The sequence below is a fragment of the Capronia epimyces genome (assembly GCF_000585565.1).
Source record: "Capronia epimyces CBS 606.96 chromosome Unknown aczIQ-supercont1.5, whole genome shotgun sequence".
Classification (NCBI taxonomy): domain Eukaryota; kingdom Fungi; phylum Ascomycota; class Eurotiomycetes; order Chaetothyriales; family Herpotrichiellaceae; genus Capronia; species Capronia epimyces.
Window position 1 is genome coordinate 757,324 of NW_006912908.1, and position 21,913 is coordinate 779,236.

The window sequence follows — 21,913 nt, forward strand, 5'->3', positions numbered from 1 at the left end:
GTGCAACAGCCCGTAGGGGTGTGAATGCAATTGTGACTGATTGTCATTCTACAATTTGCCCAACAGTTCCTCCAAAATCTGAGAAAGTAATCCTTTCTGAACCTTTGTAGTGCAGAAGAGGTCGCCGTTAGGCGTCACGATATAGTCCTCGTCCTTAACTTGGATAATGCTGTAGTGCAGCGAAGCAGGTTTATTCCGTACTGCGCTCCGTCCAGATCCACGCCTAGAGTCGGGCAGAAGAGTGAAAATCAATCAATCTTGCCTACCTATCTATAGCCAGGAGAGTGGAAATCAATCAATCTTACCTACCTACCTATCTATCTATAGCCAGGCACCTACCAAGGCTCTGAAACCGCAATGGATCATCATGGCCATGGGCGGCCTGACACCGAGCTCAGCCTGCTGTCTCGGTGTCTACCTACGTAGGTAGGTACCTATAGAAAGTACGTAGGTGTCAAACTTAGGCGCATTCCCAGCCTTGTATGGAGTACTTTAACTACAAGGCTGGCTTAGGCATAATATACTATACTATACCACAATAGCCTGCAATCTCGATCTCCCTGCTACCCTATGATAGAGAACAAGGAACCTTTTGATAGTAGGTAGGGTAGGTACCTATAGAACGTACGTAGGTACCTAGGTAAGGTACTCATAGAACGTACGGATACTGGTTCATAGCGCATCCACGGCCCTAAGCCTTTGGTCGCTGCTCAAGCCTTCCAGGTTAGGTATCTAGTACTTATCACCATCACCACTAGGACATACTGTAAGTACTTACTCCGTCTCACTACTACTACCACCACCACTACTACCCAGTCGTCCTCATCCTACCTTGGGCACCTATACGGTAGGTATATGGTATACCGCAGACGGATAGCGGATAGCGGATAGTGGATAGCGGATAGATCAGAAAGTAGATAAGATGGACAGTATCGAACCGGGACTGATTCGGCGTACTTGTACTACTAGGAGGCAGAAGATCTTCAGATGCATGTACGTCCTCAGGATGAGATGTCCTGCAGTCCTCCTCTAGGGTACTGGTAAGGGTAAGGTAGGCATTCACTGGTCTCTTCTCGAGATCCATCCATCGCATCGCATCGCATCGGGTTCTGGCTCCAGTTCGTCGAGTTGGCGTCAAGAAGCAACAGGAACAGCAACAGTAACAGCAACAGCAACAGCAACAAGAACAAGAAATACATTACACGCCAGCACCAGGACACGGTCCCAGATCCAGGTCCAGAACACTTGAGGCAGAACACTTTCTCTCAACGCCGGCCAGTGAGTGTCCAACTCTATACTGATCCAAATCTATGCTGATGGATGCCGTCTCTTTCCTTTTCCTTTCCTCGGATCTATGTCACTGAATGAAACAACTCCCAACCCCCCAAAGAGTTCGTTTGTTTTTCTCGAATTGCTCATCATTCTTTCCTTGTTTCTGCTGTATCTATCGTTCAGCAATTCGATTTGATTCACATTTTCAATCCTCGTGTGGCTCATGCTCATGCTCATGGTATGCTGATGGCTCAAGCTCAAGCTCATGCTCATGCTGGCTCATCCTATGACTCATCCTGTACTTCCAAACCCCCCGGCTCCACGCACACTCTCCTCCAGACTATCGACCTCGACAATGTCGGGGGTATAAATACGTTCCAGAACAAGCTGAGCAATCCTGTCACCCTTATTGACGGCGAAATCCACGTCGGAATGGTTGAACAGCAACACCTTGACTTCGCCGCGGTAATCGGCGTCGATGACCCCGGCGCCCGTGTCGATGAAATGTTTGGACGCGAGGCCCGACCGCGGCGCCACCCTGCCGTAGGTGCCCTCTGGTGTGGCGATGGCCAGGTCCGTCGACACCAGCACCTTGCCTCGCGCCGGGATCGTGGTAGGCTTGGACGCGTACAGGTCGTAGCCTGCGGCGAATGCGGACCCGCGCGTCGGCGTCGTCGCGTCCGCAGACAGCTTCTTGATCAGCAGTGGTGGCTGGGTCGATATCTTGGCCACTGCCGGCGTGGTGGTTGAGTCGGTCATCTTGGTAGGAGCAGGGGAGGAATTGTCGCTTTTCAGTCGTTTGGCGGCCGGTGAGGTGGGCTGCGATGGTGCTCGGTGGTGCTCTGTGTTGTGTTTCGCTAGAGGAGTAGATGTAGATGGATCCGTAGATGTAGGTGCTGCGGTCATTTCTTGGGGAATTACAGGAGATGATGTCTGTATGGAAACATGGTAACAGTCCGGAGTACTGTGCTCTGTGCTCTGTCTACGTATCTGAGAAGACCGCACCACGACACACGAAACACGCAACACGACGCGTAAAGTGCCCACGGCCCGCGGCGTCGCGTCTTGCGCTTCTGCACCGTGTGCTCCGCGGAAAGAATAGTACGGAGTACTGTGGTCCGCGGATAGAATACGTTGCGGCTGTAAGTACTATGCTCCGCACCACAATCTCCGCAAAATAGCCGCGCCCCCGGGTTATTCGCCCTCACCGATCGACCTGGACTAATGGACCTCGGTTCAGCCTGTGTCTGCTCGGAAGAGTCAGACAGAAGTTCCTCGGACGGAAACGAAGCGAGGAAAGCCATAGGAATTCCGGGCGCTAGGATGCGATTGTCCATGCACTGACAACGTTCCTGGTTCTGCCAGTCGTCTCTCTCCGTCCAGGCCTTTTGTTCTTCTTCATCTCCCTTCCTCCATGAGCAGAATCCTAGTCGAGGGTTAGAGGACGAGCATGGCAGGGCCCGTACGACAACCCATCGATCTGGCCTCCTTGGAGCGCTACATCGACAGCAATGTTCCCCAGATCAAGACTCCGCTGGAACTGAAGCAGGTACCGTCTACCGTCTACCGTCTAACACCACCTCCCCAGCCCCCTCTATCCCTATCTACCCCGGTCCGTTTTTTGGCTGCGCAGTCGTGCTGATTGATGTTGTGTTCTGTTGCAGTTCGGCTTCGGCCAATCCAATCCTACGTACCAGATCACCGATGCAACAGGCAAAAAATATGTCCTGCGCAAGAAGCCCCCGGGGAAGCTACTGTCCAAGACCGCACATCAGGTAGATCGGGAATACAGGATCATCAACGCTCTCGGCCAGACCGACGTTCCTGTGCCGAAAGCATATGGCCTCTGTGAAGATGACAGTGTCATCGGCACCGCGTTTTATATCATGGAATTCTTGGACGGCCGAATGATAACTGATCCTCAATTCCCCGACGTCACCCCGCAAGAGAGGACGGAAATGTAAGATATACTCAATAACCAAAAACATCTCGTTGCTGACTTCAGGGCCATAGGTGGCGCGACGCCGTGCGAACACTGGCCAAGTTTCACCGAGTCGATTTCAACAAGGTTGGACTGGGCAATTTTGGTCGTCACGGAGGCTTCTACGATCGTCAGTTGAAGACATTTGGCACATTACAAAAGGCTCAGGCTGCCACTGAGGACGTCGACACCAAGATTCCCGTAGGACAAATACCTCATTTTGATGAAGTGGTCGACTTCTTCAAACAAAAGTCCACCCAGCCAAAAGACCGCGCAACCTTGATTCACGGCGATTACAAGATCGACAACCTGGTCTTCCACAAAACCGAACCCCGCGTCATTGGCATTCTGGACTGGGAAATGGCGACCATCGGGCACCCTCTGTCGGATTTCGTCAATCTCACATCACCCTGGGCCTGGGCGGGGCAAAAGACCGGGTCAGCCGTGGCAGATAAATCAAATGAATCCTTTGAGCCTGGACGTACCCCCGGGCTTCCCACCTTGGATCAGGTGGTGCAGTGGTATGCTCAAGAGTCGGGTTACGATCCGAGGTCCGAACTCGCCTGGGGCACAGCCTTTGGAGGATTTAGAGGGGGAATTATCATGCAGGGTATTGCTGCTAGGTATGCTCGACGACAAGCCAGTGGCACGACTGCCAAACAATATGCTGCCCAGATGGGCCCCTACGGCGAGTGGACATATGGATTGGTCAAGAAGCTGAAGGAGTCGTCCGAAGGGAAGGCGAAGCTGTAAAGTGGTGGCAACAGGCAATGGTATATATATCAAGAAGCGAAGACTTGTAAAGCTCGGTTTGTGACTCAAATCCTCGTTTTGTTGTGCTTTGTGATGTGTGTTTGGCACACCGAGGCTCTTCGATTGTACACGGTAGAGTAGAGAGACCTGCAGAACGCTTCTACTTTATACTCATCTTTTTCGTTGTTGTAGGTTTGGTCTTTGTTGACAACTTGTAGGGTGGACAGACACTGTAGCGCCGCGAGCAGAGAAGGGGCCAACGCGGCGCAAAGACAATTGAATGGGAACAATTTCACAAAGCGGGCGAGGCCCAAACGGAGACCGCCTTTGTAGAATCTTTCTGGTCAACTTCAGATCCAGCTTGCTCGGACATATCCTAGTACGACTCAAGTGCTGTGTTTCTCCAATATGCTGTCGACCCGACGCTATCGACAAGAGGTATGAGGCAGAGGGTACGGTCCTGCGTTATGATCATCGTCGACTGGTCTTTGTATTAATGCGCGCCGGGAGTTCAGTCCATTATTGCAATCAAGGCTCAGCAAAGTTTGCTGCATGTTCTTTGAGGCATAGGATCGGCGAGGCCTATAACATACAAGATGCTTCGTAGGAGGGACAGACTGGGACGACAGCCAGGTGGTGGAAGATGAGTATCCTATGCTGTTACGCCGTCGCACCAGCCTGCTAGTATCATGCTTCTCCTCGTCCTTCCCGATCTGTGCAGGAGCAAAATCATTTACCCGCTTTCCGCCGTCGTCGCCCGTAGTGAGGGCGCAGGATCGCGGGTACCTATGCAGAAGTCGGCCGAGGCAGGGCGTTGTACTAGTAGTTAGTGGCTTCACATGTAAATTGAGACTCCTTCAGAGACGATGAAGAGCATACTGATAGGCTTCCAAGCTCCGGCCTACCAGCGGCGGCTTGTCCTCGAACAGGGCCCGAAGATACGAGGTCGACCCAGCAGACCGAGTGGAGGGGGCTGAATTCTGGGTTCCTGGATGTGAATGAATTAGTCACAGCCTTCAGTATGGCGCACTAGTCTGAGACAGGAAAGTCAGAATGAAGAGGATGGAAAATTTACTGGAGCAAGACTTGTAACCCGGTCCATCGAATTGGACGGTGGAAAGGTGGAAAGGTGGAAAGAGAAACGCAGTCCAAGTGCAGTGTACGGAATAGCGCAGTGCGGGACAAATCACAGCCGAGCAGGCCAGTGCCGAACATGGTTTAGCGCGGTAAGGTATTGTCGATCCCCTTACTAACAGGCCGCAGGTACCTGTGATTCTACCTACCACGTACTACCTGGGAGGTACCTACTAGAGTACTAGGAAGTACAATACGTTATACAGTACGGAGCACGGAGTACTTCAGGTACCTTAGGTACATGTACCAGGTAGGGACCTAGGACGGGACCTAGGGACTTGGAGACCTGGGAATCTAGGAACCTAGAGACCTTACTACATCAGGTAGACACTTACTACCTAAAACAGCTCAGCCCTAGTGGGGGAAGCAGAGGGGAGCCATTCGATAATTAGCAGAATTAGCAGATCCGCTGCACCGCTGGAATGGAGAGGGAGATGGATCAGCCTAGGTAAGTATCCGTACCCTATCTACTGCTGCTATACCGAACCGACCCAGGCACTGCAGATATTCCCCGGTAGTCCCCAGTAGGTGCTATACATACCTTCAAGGTTTGTCGACAGATCCATCCACGGCCCAGAGAGGATTCCACCTGATTTCAAATCCCACACGTTTTGGATTGTCATTAATAATACTCCATACTGCCACTGCCACCTAAACAGTAAGATACCTACCTAGTCAGATGGCCAGGGTTGAACGGGAGAAATCCGCCGTGAGCATTGACTGACTGCCTCGCGGCCCATGATGCCGTAATGCAGTAGTCGTGGAGCTGCATAATCATCAACATGCGATGTAACGTCCTGCCCACCGCCCGAGCCGTCTTCTGCCTTGTGTGGCGCCATGATGACACAGCATATCGGAGAAACACAGAACACAGCAGCTGAGTCGTCCGAGACTGCAGTGCCCTGCAGCCCTGTATCTTCGCACTAGTACCCTGAAACGAACACGGCTTGGGCTGCAGGTGAGAAACCGGGGTCCAGACTCACCGGTTCACCATTGATTAGATGTCGAGCGACGATATCAGAACTTGAATGACAAGACACCTACCTCCACGAGAAGATTTCCACGCTTGCGCATGCGAGGAAACCAGCGTGGCTCGTCTTTCCGCACTCGGAAAAAGGAAGGAATATCATCCAACTATCTATTTACCTACCGCATGGTCGATCATCAGATAATCATCAGATCATATGGTCAGATGAGGGCACCGGGCGGAGAGGATGACTCAGTCACCGCGCCTGGACTCGTAAAATGGCCATCCCCCCACAAAAGGCCACCGCCGACACCGACACCGACTACAGGGATCCTGTCTACACGATACAGCCCTCGCAAGTGATGCCGGATCGGTCGACGAGGACGATGATCGTTTCTTACGCACGCTATGTACAGTAGGTTTGCAACTCGGCGGAGCCATGCCAGCGCTCTCCCAACGACTCTTTGTCCGGCGTAAGCGAGCCGCTTTCCTCGACATGCCCATGTCAGCCTCCTGTACAATGCCTGCAGCACAGACAGGAAACAGGCAACTGCCGATCCGTCATTTCTTCAGAAAGGTGATTGCTTCCAGTCCCCAATTCCGGTCAAGTCAAGGAGTGTGGGCATGTTACATGTGCATCTTGTATCTGAACGCCCGGGGCCGGGGCCGGGGCCGGGGCCAGGGCTGGGGTCGGGGCCATGATTGCTATCGTGGTTCTACAGTAGCAACAAGGTTGCTTCTCAGATGCATTTATCCCGGCCCCAAGCCCCTGGCGCCTGGCGTCTGGCCCCAACCCCAACCCTGGTCAGCACCCCTGGAACCACGGGCTGCGAACCCAATACGTGGTCCTCCTCGTGCCACGGGCCGCGGCTTTCACCTTTCACCCTTGATCATGAAACATTTCTCGCGGTCGATGTTGTACGACTGGCTTCCAGATCACTTTTTACGCCCTAGACTCTAATGTTTTAGACTCACCGGTGTGAAGCGGGATATTTATGACGCCACTGCGACTCTTGTCAAACCGGTGCATGAAACTAACGCAAACAATGTGAGCGGTGTTTCGAGAAGGACGATATGAGTATCCGTACACGATAACGCAAACATGAGCGGTCTTTCGAGCCATAATCTGTTACGGATATACATCTCCATCTCTGAGTGGTCTAATTGTAGCGTGAACCTGAACATTACACTGAACACCACTCTGAACATCACTCTGAACTTCCACTCTGAACCACTCTGAACATCCTCTCTGCACATTCCACCACTGGGATACAGCTCCAGGTGGAGTGGGAAGGGTTTGCACGCTTGTGCCATGTGATGGTGACAGCGTCTGAACTCCGTTCCTGTACCTTGTACTATACCTTGTCCCTTGTACCTTGCAGTAGGGTTGACTGTGAATGCGAGCACCGAGGAAAATCGAGAAGAGAGAAGCAACAATCGGCAGCGTGGAGGAAAGACAGTGCCATGAATGATGGTTTAGTGTCTATAGCATAATATCATGCGTTCGTCCACATTGCACATTGCACATTGCACATGCATGCCTTGTCCCACTCTTGCCTCTTGCCTCTTGCCTCTTTGCCTCTTTGCGGACTATCGACCACCTGCTGGGTTTGCTCTATCGCTACCTACCTTACTGGCACCAGGTCGGTCGCTACCTTTCATGTTCGGTTTAATTCCCGCCCAATTGCATTGCTCGCCAGAAAAAAAAAAAGGTTCGATGAACGGCCGCAATTGTTATCGGCACGCATGAGTCATGACATGCATCTACGTCAGACATCTGGGTTAGTATCCGTACTCCGTCTATAGTACCTACGTATGTATATGTGTCGGTACACACACGCTTCGTATTTCGTACTCTGTAGACTGTATCATCCTTGAAAGTCATGACCTGGCCTGAACTGACTGAACTGAACTGAACTAATCTATACTGACCTAACCGACCTGACCTGATCTATACTGCCCTGCCCTGCCCTGACTTGACCTAACCTGCCCTGATACCGACACAGATAAATCACGTACAGAGTCGATACGGATACGCTGTAGAGATACGCCACGAGAGGACGGATACGCCACCAACGCTATACGGATACGCCATACGAGAGGAGAGGACGGATATGTGTATGCGTACCTATGCATACTACCTACTACCCAGGGTCTAAGGTAAAGTGTTAGATACTTTAAAGTGTTGATAAGGACGTCCAGTCGAATCGCATACAGTACTCCGTACACGTGTTGCGGCATGTGCTCGTGCCTAGGCACGCCTGCAAGTATTCCCGTACAGAAAGACTATGTCCTTCTTGCTCTGGATCGACCACACGTACTGTAGGTACCTACCTAAGGTACGGAGTATATCTGTACGGATGGGATACCTGACAATTGCTAACAGATGTCGCTATTGTAGCAGTAGTAGTAGCAGTTGCAGTAGCAGTAATAGCAGGAGCAGCAGAGCAGTAATAGCTGTAATAGCAGTAGCAGCAGTAGCAGCAGTAGCAGCAGTAGCAGCAGTAGCAGTAGTGGTAGTGGTAGTAGTAGTAGCAGTGGTAGCAGTAGCAGCAGCATGATTAGCCGTGGTGGGACGTGGCAGAGCAGTGGCGTGGCTGTACGGATACTGTACTGTAACCGCACCGACCCAGCCCCAGACCTTGCTTGCCCTTGCTCTTGCCTTTGGGCCCCGTATCCCTCCCTCCCTCACTCCCTACCTAGCTGTACTGTACCTATATGTAACTTACGGGGTACCTTAGTTACCGTGCAGAGGACCATACGAGGCAGGGCCAGGAAGGGCGGTTCACAGTACCTGGTAGTACAGTACACAAGTGCATAGACATAGGTCCTGAGATTTCCCTACCTGGCTTACTTACATGTAGGAAGTGTGGCTTACTGTAGGCCAAGGCTGAAGGAGACCCAAAACTCGTTGGGGCTGGGGCTGGGGCCGGGCGACTCGCACTCGAAACGATCCGATCAGGTAAGTAAATACACCGTCCACCGTCCACCGTCCACCTAGCCTCTATTGATTGATGAGGAAATGAGGAATGAGGGATCAAGGATCAAGGGATCATTTTGTTGATTTGGGGCTTAGAGCCATAGGGCACAGTCCACAGGGCACAGGCCACAGGGGAAGGGGAAGGGGAAAGGGAAGGCAAAGCCGATCCCCAACGGCGATCCCCTAATCCGCTCGACGCTATACCTAGAACCGGATATCATCGCGAGGATGGCGTACGTACTCCGGAGCACACTTGTACTTGTACTTGTACTTAAATTTAAACTTACTTCTAGGTTAGGGTTAGGTATATCTACAACTTACTTTTCCACTGCCTACTGCGGGTATAGTATAGTATAGTACGTACTTAGGTTGCCGACTTGAGAGCCAACGCTGGGCCACGAGATTGTGGATTGGATTGGATTGGTTTTGTGCCGACAATAATGACCACTCACTGACCACTGACCACTGCTCTGTCGAGCTTACCTAGGTCCCGTACCTGCCGTACCTACCCTACTACCTAAGGTACTACCTAGTACCTATACAAGAGTGGAGGCTCTGTAGGTAGTAGGTAATAGGCAAAATGTACAAGACCCGAGACTCCCCTCCCCAACAGAGCGAGTGCGTACGTCACCAGTGACTGTGACTAGTTAGTGACTATACCTAAGGTAGATATTGTACCTAATAGGTGTCGGATTACTCCGTTACGTTGGTACCCGTACAGATGGTAGATACTACAGCTACAGCTACAGATACTACAGCGACAGGTACGGCTAGCGACAGCAGCTACCGGTATCCCTACAGAACAGACAAGAGCTGAGCTGAACTGAACAGAACTGAACAGAACTGAACTGAACTGAACGGATTAGGTCTCAAGCCTCAAGCCTCGATTCTCGATTCTCGGTTCTCATTCCTGGAAATCTTGGAAGATAAAAGAGGGGAGAGAGACACACAGACACACAGACACACACACAGATAGGAGACTCGCAGCCGTGGAAGGAAAATGTTGATTCTGGCAATCATGTACCGTATATCGCTGGAATACCAAAACCAAATAGTGTAGCCTGCTGCTCCTGCTCCTGCTCCTGCCAGTAATACTAACACTTCAATTGTCTCAATGTCTTTGCCGGGCGTCGAAGAAAGGTGGACGGGCCCCATGCAACTTTTATCATCCTGCATGCCTGCATTTCTTCCGATCATTTTCTTCGTTGGCCGTCTAACGCTGCTGTCGCTCATATGTCTGGTCGTGTCGTTGTCGGCCCTTAGACCGCGAGCAGACACTCAACTGTTCATGGTTCATGGTTCATGCTCATGGTCCATGGTCTAGGCGTTCTTCGGAGAGGGAGATTCGTTGATCCGTTCAAGGATCTCTTCTTGGTTCCCATTTATCCGCCCTGTTCATACACGATCGCGAATCGGTTCATCTCCGACGCGGACCAGAGCTAGAGACAGACCCGGAGCCGGAGCCTAGACTCGCGCTTTGAGGCTCCTGCTTCACCTCTTGCTTCAGCTCCTGCTTCAGCTCCTGCTGCTGCTGCTGCCGCGGAGGTTGGACCTTGTTGTGAATACGTCTGACGTGATCCTTCATATTATCCATGCGCGAAAAGACCCGGGTGCATTCCTGACCATTGGTCCCGCGCCATTCACATTTGATGCCCGGGTTGTGCTTGGCCTCGTGTCGAGCTCGGTCCTTCTTGGAACTGAATCCTCCGCTCAAAGGCTGGTCGTTGGAATTGGCTCGCGCGGTTGCTGCCCCTTCGCTCTGTGGACATCCTTCAATTCGACAGAACAGGTGCTTACTGTGTCGGTTGTAATGCTTCCTTAGGTCACAGCCACGCGTAAACGTAGCCCGAGAAGTGCACCCAGGAAACGCGCATCTCCAGGATGGCATCATACCGCCGCCTGCTTGGTGGGCTGGTGAGGAAGTCGGACTGAAAGGGTTGTTGAGCATGGTGGCTCGGTCGCCCACGGGAATGCCGTACGTGTGAAGGGAGTTGCTGGACGACGTCGACGTTGACCGAAGGGGAGGGCGGAGCGTCGCTGGCTCCCTGGAATGAGCCCGGCCAGCGGCATCCGGGACAGATTGGACTGGACTGCATGACCGTGACAAGGACGGCACGCTGCTTCGGTGGCTACGGGAGCTGCGGTGCGAGACCTGAGAGAATGATGGTGAGGCGATTAAGTGACGATTCGTGGGCAAAGTGGTGGAAGGTGTGTTGAAGTCAAAGGCCATGCGCATGCCGTGGTTGATGTTGTCGCGAGGCGTTGGAGGAACGATGTTGGCCAGACCATGCGGCGTCGGGGGATGGGGGAAGCTGGTGAAGGGGGTCTGGGAGTTCGGGTCGTACGGCAGCAGAGGGACCGTTGGGGGGTAGTTTGAGTAGGAAAACCATTGGTTCTGTGCGTACATGGTATATGGGTTGGCCGCGGAGGTCGCGATGGAATAGGATGCCATGGATGATCCATCTGAGCCAGGCGGCAGTGGGAAGGAGCCTGAGTTCGTCGAGCTATCCTCGAAAGACAAGTGTTGTAGGTCGTGGGTCTGACCGTCCGACGACATGGACACTGGCGGTAGCATGTTGAACATGGAATCCGATGGCACTGAAGAGGCGTGGCCGCGCTGTGAGGGAGCGGGAGAAGGATAAGTCAGTCCAGGGAGTGACGGTGAGCAGGTCAGAAAGCTGTTTTTCTCAAATTCGTCCAAGTCGCTTGACGGTGGGGTCATGCACAAGATGCGGTCCTGGCTGTCAACGGCCATCGTCGTCGGGGCGGTAGCCTTCTTTTCTTCTTTTCCTCTCACTCACTTCGGAGGCTGGATTGGTTTGGGATTGGAATCAGAAGTCGGGGAGGTGGGTGGTGCATATATATCTGGCTACTCCGGTCCAGGCACTGGTTCCCATGGAGGTCCAGGATTGATGATGCGGCGATTAGGAGAAGACAAATGGCCAGGTTCGATGGAAACGTGGGAGAGCAGAAAGCAGAGAGCAGACAGCGGACAGCTCACCTGGGGGCGAAGAAGGGCATATGAATAGTACTGTAATAATGTATGCTTCGGTCGAGCAAAGCTAGAGCCTGAGTGGTGTGGTGTGGTGCCTGTTCGCCAACCGATGACTCGGTTTAGGGCGGATGGGCAACCTCGTAGGGCTACGAGGACCCCGGTTGATTGCTGACAACATCCTGGTGCCCTGGTCCCTGGTCCCTGGTCGCTGGTCGATCGCTGGGACGGCACCGCTCATGGCTGAGCCAGGAAGGCTCTGAAAGGAGGGCACCGGCGCAGACTCTAGCGGTCTCGCGGGCTGGAGACTCGAGGAGGAGAGAGTGGAGGCCGCGTGTGGGAATGGGAAAAGGGACATTTGAAGAAAGGTGGAGAATCAGATACCAGAGATGAGTGGGCGACTGGAGAGGAAGGCTTGACTGGCTCGTGCCGGTAGGCTGATACAGACGCAGACGATACTCCGTATCCGTACTGGTGTGCTGACTCTGAGCCCGGGAGCCGGTGAACGGTGCGGTGAGGTGTTTGGGTAACACAGGAGGAGTAGTAGTACTCCGTATCGGCATGGGTATGGCTATGGGTCTGGGTCTGGGTATGCGTATGCGTATGCGTACGGAGAGTGTTCGGCAAGCTGGGCGTCGTTTACTAGCGCCGCCCATGGTCATGCCCGGCTGCGTCTCTGCCTCCCTGCCTCCCTGCCTCTTTCTGCCTCTCTGCCTGTCTGGCTCGCTGGTGGTGTCGAGTTCACCGTGAGTTCACCGTGAGTTCACCGTACAACCAGGATGCGGAATGGGTGCAACTGTACCACAAAGGCGGAGGGGCCCAGCGGTGTCGGCAGTGCAGTAGCGCAGACGCCAGGCCACGGGTAGGGCTAAATTTGACAGAGGCCCCTGTAGGTGCCCTGTTCGCTGAAGGAAAAGGACGGCCGGTTGATTGGCATGGTGCATGGCCATCATTCTGACTAGGCACCCACCAGATCAAGCTCTCTCTGGCCTCTCTCGCGCTTCTCTCTGGCTTCTCTGGCCTTTGGCCTCTGTCCGTGATGCTCGGCCGAAGAGAAGTGGTCCTCTTGGACTGTTGTGGTATATCCACATCCCCCACCCTGCCCTGCCCTGCCCTCGCGGCGTGCATCTGCATCTGCGAAGAATTGTTGGCGGGTCGGAACACAGCCTGCTTGCTCACTCGTGGCTCTGGCTCCCCTCCTTTCCCACCAGGAAACCCTGTTGGCCTGTTGGTCGTTTCAAGGTTGCAAGTTCCAACCGGCAGTGCTCCAAGCCCAAGCCACCGGCTGCTGGCCCTGCTCGAGAGTTTCTGTGATGATTGATCTGCGATCGGCAGAACTGGACAGTGGACACTGGACACTGGACAGTGGGACACCGAATACGAGTCACCACTCCACCACTCAATTTGGCCCCGTTCCACTCTGCAAAAGTCCACCCAATGGCCCATGCTTGGTCCGACTCGGAGACAAACGGTGTTAGCAATTCTTAATGTCGCCGTTCCCCGTTCCCCGTTCCCTATTCCTGTCCGCATCACTGTCACCGTCACTGCTACCATCACTGTCGTCGCGGGTCGGTTTTCGAGAGAGGCCATTGTCATTCGTCAAGTCCTGCCACCAGAACTCATTTGAAGATGTGTTGCTGCGCACCGTGGTCATGCTCACTCTAACTCCGACTCCGATCTGTCTGTCGTGTTGGAGACGATCTTTTGTTGATACTCATGCTCATGCTCACGATCACGATTCCTCTTGTCAGCAACCAGCCGCTGTCTCTTCCAGCTTCCATCTTCGGGAGCCAATCAGCTGGTCCGCCGTCCACCAGGCGTCGCAAGTCTGTCGGATACAGAGTTCAAGGTTTTAGCTGCGACTGGACTGTTGAGTTGCCGTAGCATTCACTGTCGAACACTCTACAGTCCCGCGAGGCTCATTGACTCCAGGATATTTCAAGATAGGGCCGCCGAGCTAAGTCTTTGAATCAAGCCGTGACTAAGGCCAGACAATTTTCCAGGGCAGGCTCCGTAAGTCCAAAACTCTGGGAGGTGCCACCTTTTCGATGGAAGACAGCCGAGATCGTGGGAGATAATCTTTCGGACATCTATCCAAGTTGAACTCTGTGAGAACTCAGGTGACATACAGAGACAGGTATATTCATAGACCGAGGTTCCTGTTCTTGTGCGAGCAGAGCGCAAATGGTACCTGGCAACTGTCGATGACAGTAATGCTTACACCGAGACGTGGCAATCGACCTGATAGAGCCGTCTAATGTAGAAGGCACGAGCTTCCAAGTTGCCTGTCCCTGGTTGTGTAACCTTTGACGGGGATTCTAAACAAGCCGCAGGGTTTCGATCGCCGCTTCGTAGAAGGACAGACTCGGGGGATGACCACTGGCTGGGATACTCTGTAATCAATCGGTCGAATAGCCCCTTTCCTAGAATAACCCCGGGCTTAAGCAAAACTTTGGGGTGTCCTTCCTGAGCAGGCTACTGACAACTACTCCGTACCGCGATCACAGAATACTGTCCAGTTTCCAGGGGTTCGGAACCAATGACACTGGATATTGCCGTTTCAGGCATGCTAATATGCCAAGAGCCTCAAGGTAAGCCGTCCAGACTGTCCAGATTGTCTATGTATAGCTGTGACTGCGGCTTAATTGTGGATGACTGTCGATCACGGCTTCGAGTCGCCACGCAAATCGATCGGTGTGGCTCGTTCATCGAACCGTGGCCTCCGGGCGGTGGGATTCAAAAACTCAACTCGACCGACGTCATTCGAAGGCCACGCTGAAGCAAGGTTATAACAAACTGTGCAACAACTAGATCGCAGGGGTAGCTCGACCACGCCCTGGCGAAGGAAACATCAAGAAACCGTCCCGTCTGGCTTTCGGTTTCTTGGGGTGACAGAAGGACCAAACTTGTGGGTTGAGGCATATGGATCATCACAATTCCCGTAGGCAGAGCCAGTCAATCATCTGTCATGCACGGGCGGCACAATAGACTTGCAGCCGGACGTTGCATCCAGACAGGCAGGGTCAAGCATGGATGGATGCCTGCCTAGGGTACCAGGTACAGGCGTCGTAACAAGAGTTTGAGTCATCAAATCCAAGGATCCGCATCCGTCTCTGAGGATCTCGCTGAAGTGGCAAGCTCTGATGCCTGAGAGAGTCGCCGACTGCAGACTGAGCACAACTACAGTCATGCTCACGGTGGTGGTGAAGTTCAACTGCGATCTCGAACTTTCAAGTTGAAGGTGAACCTGGCCTGGGCATGCGGTTGGGGTTAACCGTTTCGGGTTAGCCTCGCGAGAGGACTATCACGTGACAGTTTGGCGCCTTTGGCATGTTTGCTCCCCGCCAGTCGCCTGTCACCTGACCCCTGTCACCTGACCCCTGACTCCCTTGGGGCGCTTCAAACGCAGACGGCGGGCGCGTGGCCCAGGCTCTTCTTCGTCCTTTTCATCCATCAAGATGTCTTGTTTGAGAATCGTAATCGTCGTCTGATTAATGTTCCCCTTGTCGTTCATCTTGATCCGCGTTTGATTCGACTGCTGCCCGACCGTTCTCCTGGTTATCTGTCGCGGCGACCATGGCTGCCCCCGCCCCCAGCAGCGCAGGGATTGTGCATCCTGACGACCGCCAAATCGTCGAGAAGTTGGCCAAGTTGCAGGATATGTATCAACAGGTAAGTCTATACTGTTCCCCTGGCAAGCCGTGACACCGTTTCTGCCCATCACCAGCCGCCCACGGGATGAGGATGCTGACCTTTGGGAGATCGGTGCGCTGCGGACTCTCTTGCCCGAGAAACTGATCAACCCAACTCGGTTCGCACTGGACAACCCCGACGGCTATGATCCCGAGAAGCTTGCTGCTTTTCTGCAGGGTGCCGCCCAAGCAGGCAGTCGCGACATTGGGAAATTCAAGCGGGACTGGCACAGTGAGAACGTGCGAGGACTCTGGCACACTGTCAATACCAACGAACTGCCTCAGGGTGCAGATGCTTGGACTGTCGACTACGAGCTCCTTGCCCGCGAAACTGGCGCCAAAGATGACCGTAAGGCGGCCATCAATGCCGCCGATGATCAGTTTCAGCTGCCTACCCAGGCTGATACCGCCAAGATTGTCAACGACTTTCGAGCCAGGTACCCAGCACTGAAAATAAAGGTGTCTAATGAAGTCGACATCCTGCCGATCGACCTCAATGTTGCCCATCTCGACTTCTGTGTCGACCGAGACCAAACATCGGGAAATGCGCAGTACACAGTGAAGGGTCGTCCCACCAATCAGCCATCCTTGCTCCGAGACGAGATCGTCAAGACCATACATGCCAGTGATGGAGCCACTGGTCTTGCTGACATACTAGTGAGATAGAACCCTGAATTCCCCTTTTCGCAGACTGAACCCATGTAGGACATACTCGCCGCTTACCGTGACATCAAAACAAGACCTTGCGACAAGTGCAGCAAACTTTTCAGCAACACTAAACTGCAACTTCCGTTGATCAGACGGCTGAAGACTGGAGTAGGCGAGAAGGAGCCACAGTTCGTCGCCCTCCACCGAGACTGTGCGTAAGATTTTGGGGGCTCAGGAGACAACCGTGCTGCTGCGGTAGCCGGCTGATCTAAACCTCTTTGACGGCTTGAAAAACTCATGTTTCCGTCGCGGCGCTTCCTGAGTGCCTCATAATTTCACGAGCATGCCGAGATGTGCATTTGCACGGTAGCATCGTCAGGTCTCAGCCGAGGATGACTCGTACCCATGCGAAGGCTGCAAAGCGTCCAGGAAATGAGTCTCTAGACCAAGGAAATAGCGCGGGAGGTAGGCATTTCCACTTGCGCCTGGACGAAGTGTCGATCTCGAGCAATGGTTGGTTGAGAATCGGCTTCAGCCTCGAGATCAGAACACCATGACTTGTGCCCAGGCCCTACAACTCTGGGTTTGGTGTGAAGACTATTTAAATATCTTGGCTGGGTTCCAGGAACTGTGAATGTCGGCGAAGACTCCAGCCAAAAGAGGCAAAGCGTCATAGCCTGAATGCCTCACTTCGGTTCAGGTGAGATGAAGATTTACTGAAGCTCCTCTTACATGCCATCAGAGCATGGACGCAGTCCTGACCATCAGCCACGAAAACAACCAGCCATGCAAGCAAACGAGTCCTCCGCCAGGTCCATGATTTCAAGTTTCGGTCAGCTGAACAGCGTAATACCTTGTCGCGGTGATTTGACAAAGAGCAAAATCATCTCCGGCGCATATCAATCTCAGACAAGGACATTGGACACTATGCTTGACTCCTGGGGAGTTCCCGGCCGGACTCATATCCGACACCAATCCTGGGATGGATTGACGAGCAGCTGTGCCAATCTCTCCATTAATCACCAGTTGTTTACCATGCCCTCAAACACCCGTGGAAAAACAGCGGACAAATCAAAGCAGAAAAGACCTCGAAGAAAGCGACCCGCGGACGGAAACAGGGTGGCTGAACGACGACCTCATCTACCGCAACCGCAACCAACCAGCGAGGGACTATCGGCCAAGGCAAGACTGCGCATGGAGACGGATGTCTTACGACGACGAATTGCTGTGATTGAGAGGTGTGAGCGTCGCAAAGAACTGCGCCGCGTTGCATCCGATGGAATACAGTCTAGCAAAAGGCAGAAGGCGGAGAAATGGACAGTCGTGAAGACAGAACGCAGGATGATCGACTGGGATGAGCCGATCATACGCTGAGGTCGATTGGGCATTTCAAGATGAGGACGACACCCTGGGAGCGGATTTCTGTCATGTCATCTTGACCGTTGTCCTGACGAGAAAGGCTGTGGACTGTGGAATGGCGATATCAGATTGTCATTCGGATACCATCTGTACTAGAGTTCGTGGGCATGGGCAGTCAGGAGAAGCCGACCTTGAAGCATTGGGCTTCGGGCTTCGGGCATTGGGCATTGGTTTCGTGTCGCTGGAGCTGACAGGTAGCTGAGCGGCGCGTGAGGAAGTGCAGAGACTGGAAGAGTGGTGGGCGGCGGGAAACGCAGTCAGACTTACTTACTTCCCATATCCCACACACAGCTCTTCCCTCCCTGTACTCTGTGTGTATATTATGGACTGCCGGCAAAGGCATGGGCAGAGGCAGAGGCATAGCATAGACAACTGTGATGGTGGTTGTCACTGGTGAATGCTGAATGCTGGTTACTATGGAGTGCCAAATTAAGACATGACTATGCCGTATCCGGTTAATGTCCGGTCGTGGCGGCCAAATCGGGGAAGATCCTGAAGCGGCGTCTTTTTGTTGTGGCTCGAGACTGTCGCCAGGGTGAGACACTGACACTCGACACTCGACACTCAACACCAAGTGCAGGCAGGCCATCATCGTTCTTTTCCCTCTCTCACACACACGTCTTTTTCTTCTCAGCGTCTATTCTCTCTGCCGTATTTCTCCTGCCCTTGTGCATCCCCTCGCTACTCTATACCATTCAGTCGTTATTTTTTGATCTTCAGCACAACCAGCTTCTCAACCCACCTCACTTTCGACTGGACCCGACGACCTCCGCCCTGCAAAGCCCCGTGCCCTCGGAGATCCGAAGATGAAAGGCTCTGGCCCCTTGTCGCTCTTCTCGACCCTCCTCCTGTTCTGTATCGCCTTCTCGTCGGCCTGGCCATGGCCGGGGTCTTTTGGCAAACATGAGATTGAAGCCCTGGTGGTGCGGCGAGAAGAGCCAAAAAAGACGGACTCGGCCTCTGCCACAGATGATGCGGCAGCCTCGACGGCAGCTGCTTCAGCATCAGGAAGTGCGGCGTCTGCATCCGCCTCTGCATCTGCCTCGGCCTCAGCCTCAGCGTCTGCATCCGCATCAGGGTCCGCATCAGCTTCGGAGTCGGGGAAAACCAGTGCCTCGAAATCCAAGAGCAAGACAAAGACCACCAGCAGTAAAACAACCGCCATCGACCCTCGTCTCCCTCCAGGCGGGATCTCTATGATCACGCCTGCGCCAATCGATGGTGTCCAGTACTATAAAGTCGGGGACTATGTCACATTCAAATGGAATTACACATCCCTTTCCGTCACTCCGTCGGCGATCGATGTTCTGGCGTCTTGTGCCATCAATTCCGCTACATATACTATTGCATCGAACATGTCGGTGGAAGAGACGGGAGCCGTGACTTGGGATACTGGCGAGTTTCAATCAACAGCCACCGACCCCTTTCCGGTGGCGAGTTACACTTTGATTATTCATGATGCGTCCAAAGACGTGACCGATGTGCCGTCTGCAGGATATTTAGGCGCATATCAGCAATATGTTTTTGGAATGTATACAGGGTAAGTCCTTGTGCTCAATTGTCCCACAGATGTGAAGAAACTCAACGCGTGGCAGGCAACCGTACCAACCCCTGAACGAGTTCAAATGTGCGACCTGTAACGGAGCGCTCTCGATGCACGAAAAACAAGCCGTCGGTGTTTTGTTGATGACTGCAGCAATCACGGTCATGTCTTTTACGTGGTTTGCCACTGGATTTGGCGTCTTTTCATGACCGGGCCACGGTTCCGCCACATATATACTCGCATCTATTCCATATTTAACGAAACACCAATCGGATGACCAATTCTGACGACCCGAGTTGTATACAGCATAGCGATCTTGAAAACATCTTCTTTCGGAGTTTGTGGGTGGCGGGGCCGTCAAACGGACGGCTTCGTGGTAATTTATCGGGAACATACATATTATGGACGGGGGAAGAGGATAGGCGCATCCTAGCGACCAAGCATTTGGAATGCAAAAGAGACGACAAGAAGTCTTTCCAGGATAAGGAAAAATCGTCTCCAACGGGAGTAATTGTGGGTGGACATTTGTTTGAGCATTCTAGGACGGACTGATGGAAACATGTACTCGCTCTATTTGCCCACAGGGTCAATCCACTGTCGCTGCAACTGCAACTGCAATTCCCAATTGCTCGCCGCAACCCGGTCAAGTGCAACGCAAATCCATTTGGCAAGTCGTCGTTCAACTGGTCCATGTGCAGGATTGAAGATACTTTTCTCTGCGTGATTGGTGTCCCTCTTGGGTCCTCTGTCCCCGGGATCACATACTGAGGAGACATGGACGTGACTGGTCGAGTTGGAGATGTCGACGGTCTTTGTCACTGCTGTCCATGTCCCGATTGTCATGTCACTGTCCTGCCTGCGACGGTTGGCCGACGGTTGGTTTCTGACGAATTTGACAAACTTGTGTCTTGTCACCCCTTCCTGTTGCATGTGATTCTTCGCATCTTGTCACCCCTTCCTGTTTGTTGCATGTGGATGCTTCGGATGTTTGTGTGAAATGTGAAGAAGCGTGAGGAAGCGTGAAGGTCAAGAAGTACAAAAAGCCCCTATCTTCTATCTTGTACTCCCTTTGAGTTTCTGTGCCCGATCATCGAGAAAGCATTCCATTGATCCATTGATTCCATTGATTCCACCCCTTCTTTGGTCTCTTTACTTTGAGTGCGACCGCTAATCCTGGTATCCCTCGGTGAAGTGAGAAAGATCCCACCGGTCGGCCATTGCTATCCGTGAACTTCAAGCCTTATCGAGACGATTTTGGAAACCTGCTTTGCGAGACGATTTGGAGAACCTGCTTTAGGCATACGAGACCGTCTCCCCGTGCATTTGGGCCATCCTGTGGCTAGAGACTACACTGAGACCGAGACTGCAACACGACATACCGCATACCGCAGCACCAGATCTTGTGCTTGCGCCACGTCAACCTCAACCTCAACTGTTAACCTCAACCGGTGACCGTCAAACGACAAACTCAACCGTCAACCGTTAGCCGTCAAACCTCAACCGTCAACCGTTAGCCGTCAAACCTCAACCGTCAACCGTTAGCCGTCAAACCTCAACCGTCAACCTCAACCGCTGACCGACGACCTACCCCAAGGTCACTCAGTTTACGACTCAAACCATAAACCGTCAAACGACAAACGACCTAGCCCAAAGTCACTCAGTCTACGACTCAACCAACCACCAGGTTACCTAGGACTGCTATCATCATAGGACTGCAATCATCATCACTGTCCAACATTCAACATTCAACGATGCCTCAACCGTCGTCGTCATCAACCAAACCCATCCGACCCTCCAACTGGCTTCCAGAACACGACGCCTTCATCCGCCGCCACGCCCGACACGGCGAAGACGCCACCACCATCGTCATCCTCTTCGAGACTGAGTATTCCGCCGTCCGGGTGAGTCAGGCTTGGGTGAAGGAGAGGATGGGGATGTTGGGGTTCCATTAGGTGAGGTGTTGGGAGGTGTTAGGTCGTCATCTACTTCGAAACTGGGTATTGGGTATTCTTCCGTCCGGGAGTCAGGCTGGGGTGAAGGAAAGGAGAGGATGAGGGAGTTGGGGTTCCATTAGCTGAGGTGAGGTATTAGGTCGTCATCCTCTTCGAGACTGAGTATTGAGTATTCTTCCGTTCGGGAGTCAGGCTTGGGTTAAGGAGAGGATGGGGTGTTGGGGGTCCATTAGGTGAGGTGTTAGGAGGTGGTTAGGTTAGGTGGTGCTTGGACGTACGCTACGTGGTACGTGGTATGGTACGTGGTACGTGACTATTACCTATGGCTATGGTTATGGTTATGGGTATGGCTATGGCTGTGGCTGTGGATGACTATGGCTATGGCTATGGATGGCTATGGCTACGGCTATGTGGATGGGTATGGGTATGTGTGTGTCCGCCCCTTACTAAGATCAGCTTGAGCCGGACAGAAGCAGAAGGCTGGTGAAAGTCAAAGAGAGAGAGAGAGAGAGAGAGAGAGAGAGAGAGATTGTGTGTGTGTGTGTGTGTGTGTGTGTGTGTGTGTGTGTGTGTGTGTGTG

At 53.0% G+C, this 21,913-nt stretch overlaps 6 protein-coding genes across 6 annotated transcripts; 4 read left to right on the plus strand and 2 right to left on the minus strand.

Moving 5' to 3' along the window:
- Positions 1 to 1,563: 1,563 nt before the first annotated feature.
- On the minus strand, positions 1,564 to 2,178 carry A1O3_06208 (dUTP pyrophosphatase; the record flags this gene model as incomplete). Its single annotated transcript, XM_007736328.1, has 1 exon — positions 1,564 to 2,178. One exon carries the CDS (start codon positions 2,176 to 2,178, stop codon positions 1,564 to 1,566), a length of 615 nt encoding a protein of 204 aa, XP_007734518.1.
- Positions 2,179 to 2,722: 544 nt separating this feature from the next.
- A1O3_06209 (aminoglycoside phosphotransferase) lies at positions 2,723 to 4,006 on the plus strand (the record flags this gene model as incomplete). Its single annotated transcript, XM_007736329.1, has 3 exons — positions 2,723 to 2,821; positions 2,937 to 3,232; positions 3,286 to 4,006. The coding sequence occupies 3 exons, from the start codon at positions 2,723 to 2,725 to the stop codon at positions 4,004 to 4,006; spliced, it is 1,116 nt and encodes a 371-aa protein (XP_007734519.1).
- Positions 4,007 to 10,504: 6,498 nt separating this feature from the next.
- On the minus strand, positions 10,505 to 11,662 carry A1O3_06210 (uncharacterized protein; the record flags this gene model as incomplete). The annotated part of the gene is made up of 1 exon (XM_007736330.1): positions 10,505 to 11,662. One exon carries the CDS (start codon positions 11,660 to 11,662, stop codon positions 10,505 to 10,507), a length of 1,158 nt encoding a protein of 385 aa, XP_007734520.1.
- A 3,993-nt stretch (positions 11,663 to 15,655) lies between these two features.
- A1O3_06211 (uncharacterized protein) lies at positions 15,656 to 16,638 on the plus strand (the record flags this gene model as incomplete). The annotated part of the gene is made up of 3 exons (XM_007736331.1): positions 15,656 to 15,751; positions 15,841 to 16,428; positions 16,477 to 16,638. The coding sequence occupies 3 exons, from the start codon at positions 15,656 to 15,658 to the stop codon at positions 16,636 to 16,638; spliced, it is 846 nt and encodes a 281-aa protein (XP_007734521.1).
- A 2,006-nt stretch (positions 16,639 to 18,644) lies between these two features.
- Positions 18,645 to 19,590, plus strand: A1O3_06212 (uncharacterized protein; the record flags this gene model as incomplete). Its single annotated transcript, XM_007736332.1, has 2 exons — positions 18,645 to 19,378; positions 19,434 to 19,590. 2 exons carry the CDS (start codon positions 18,645 to 18,647, stop codon positions 19,588 to 19,590), a joined length of 891 nt encoding a protein of 296 aa, XP_007734522.1.
- Positions 19,591 to 21,132: 1,542 nt separating this feature from the next.
- On the plus strand, positions 21,133 to 21,502 carry A1O3_06213 (uncharacterized protein; the record flags this gene model as incomplete). The annotated part of the gene is made up of 2 exons (XM_007736333.1): positions 21,133 to 21,282; positions 21,473 to 21,502. The coding sequence occupies 2 exons, from the start codon at positions 21,133 to 21,135 to the stop codon at positions 21,500 to 21,502; spliced, it is 180 nt and encodes a 59-aa protein (XP_007734523.1).
- Positions 21,503 to 21,913: the final 411 nt, after the last annotated feature.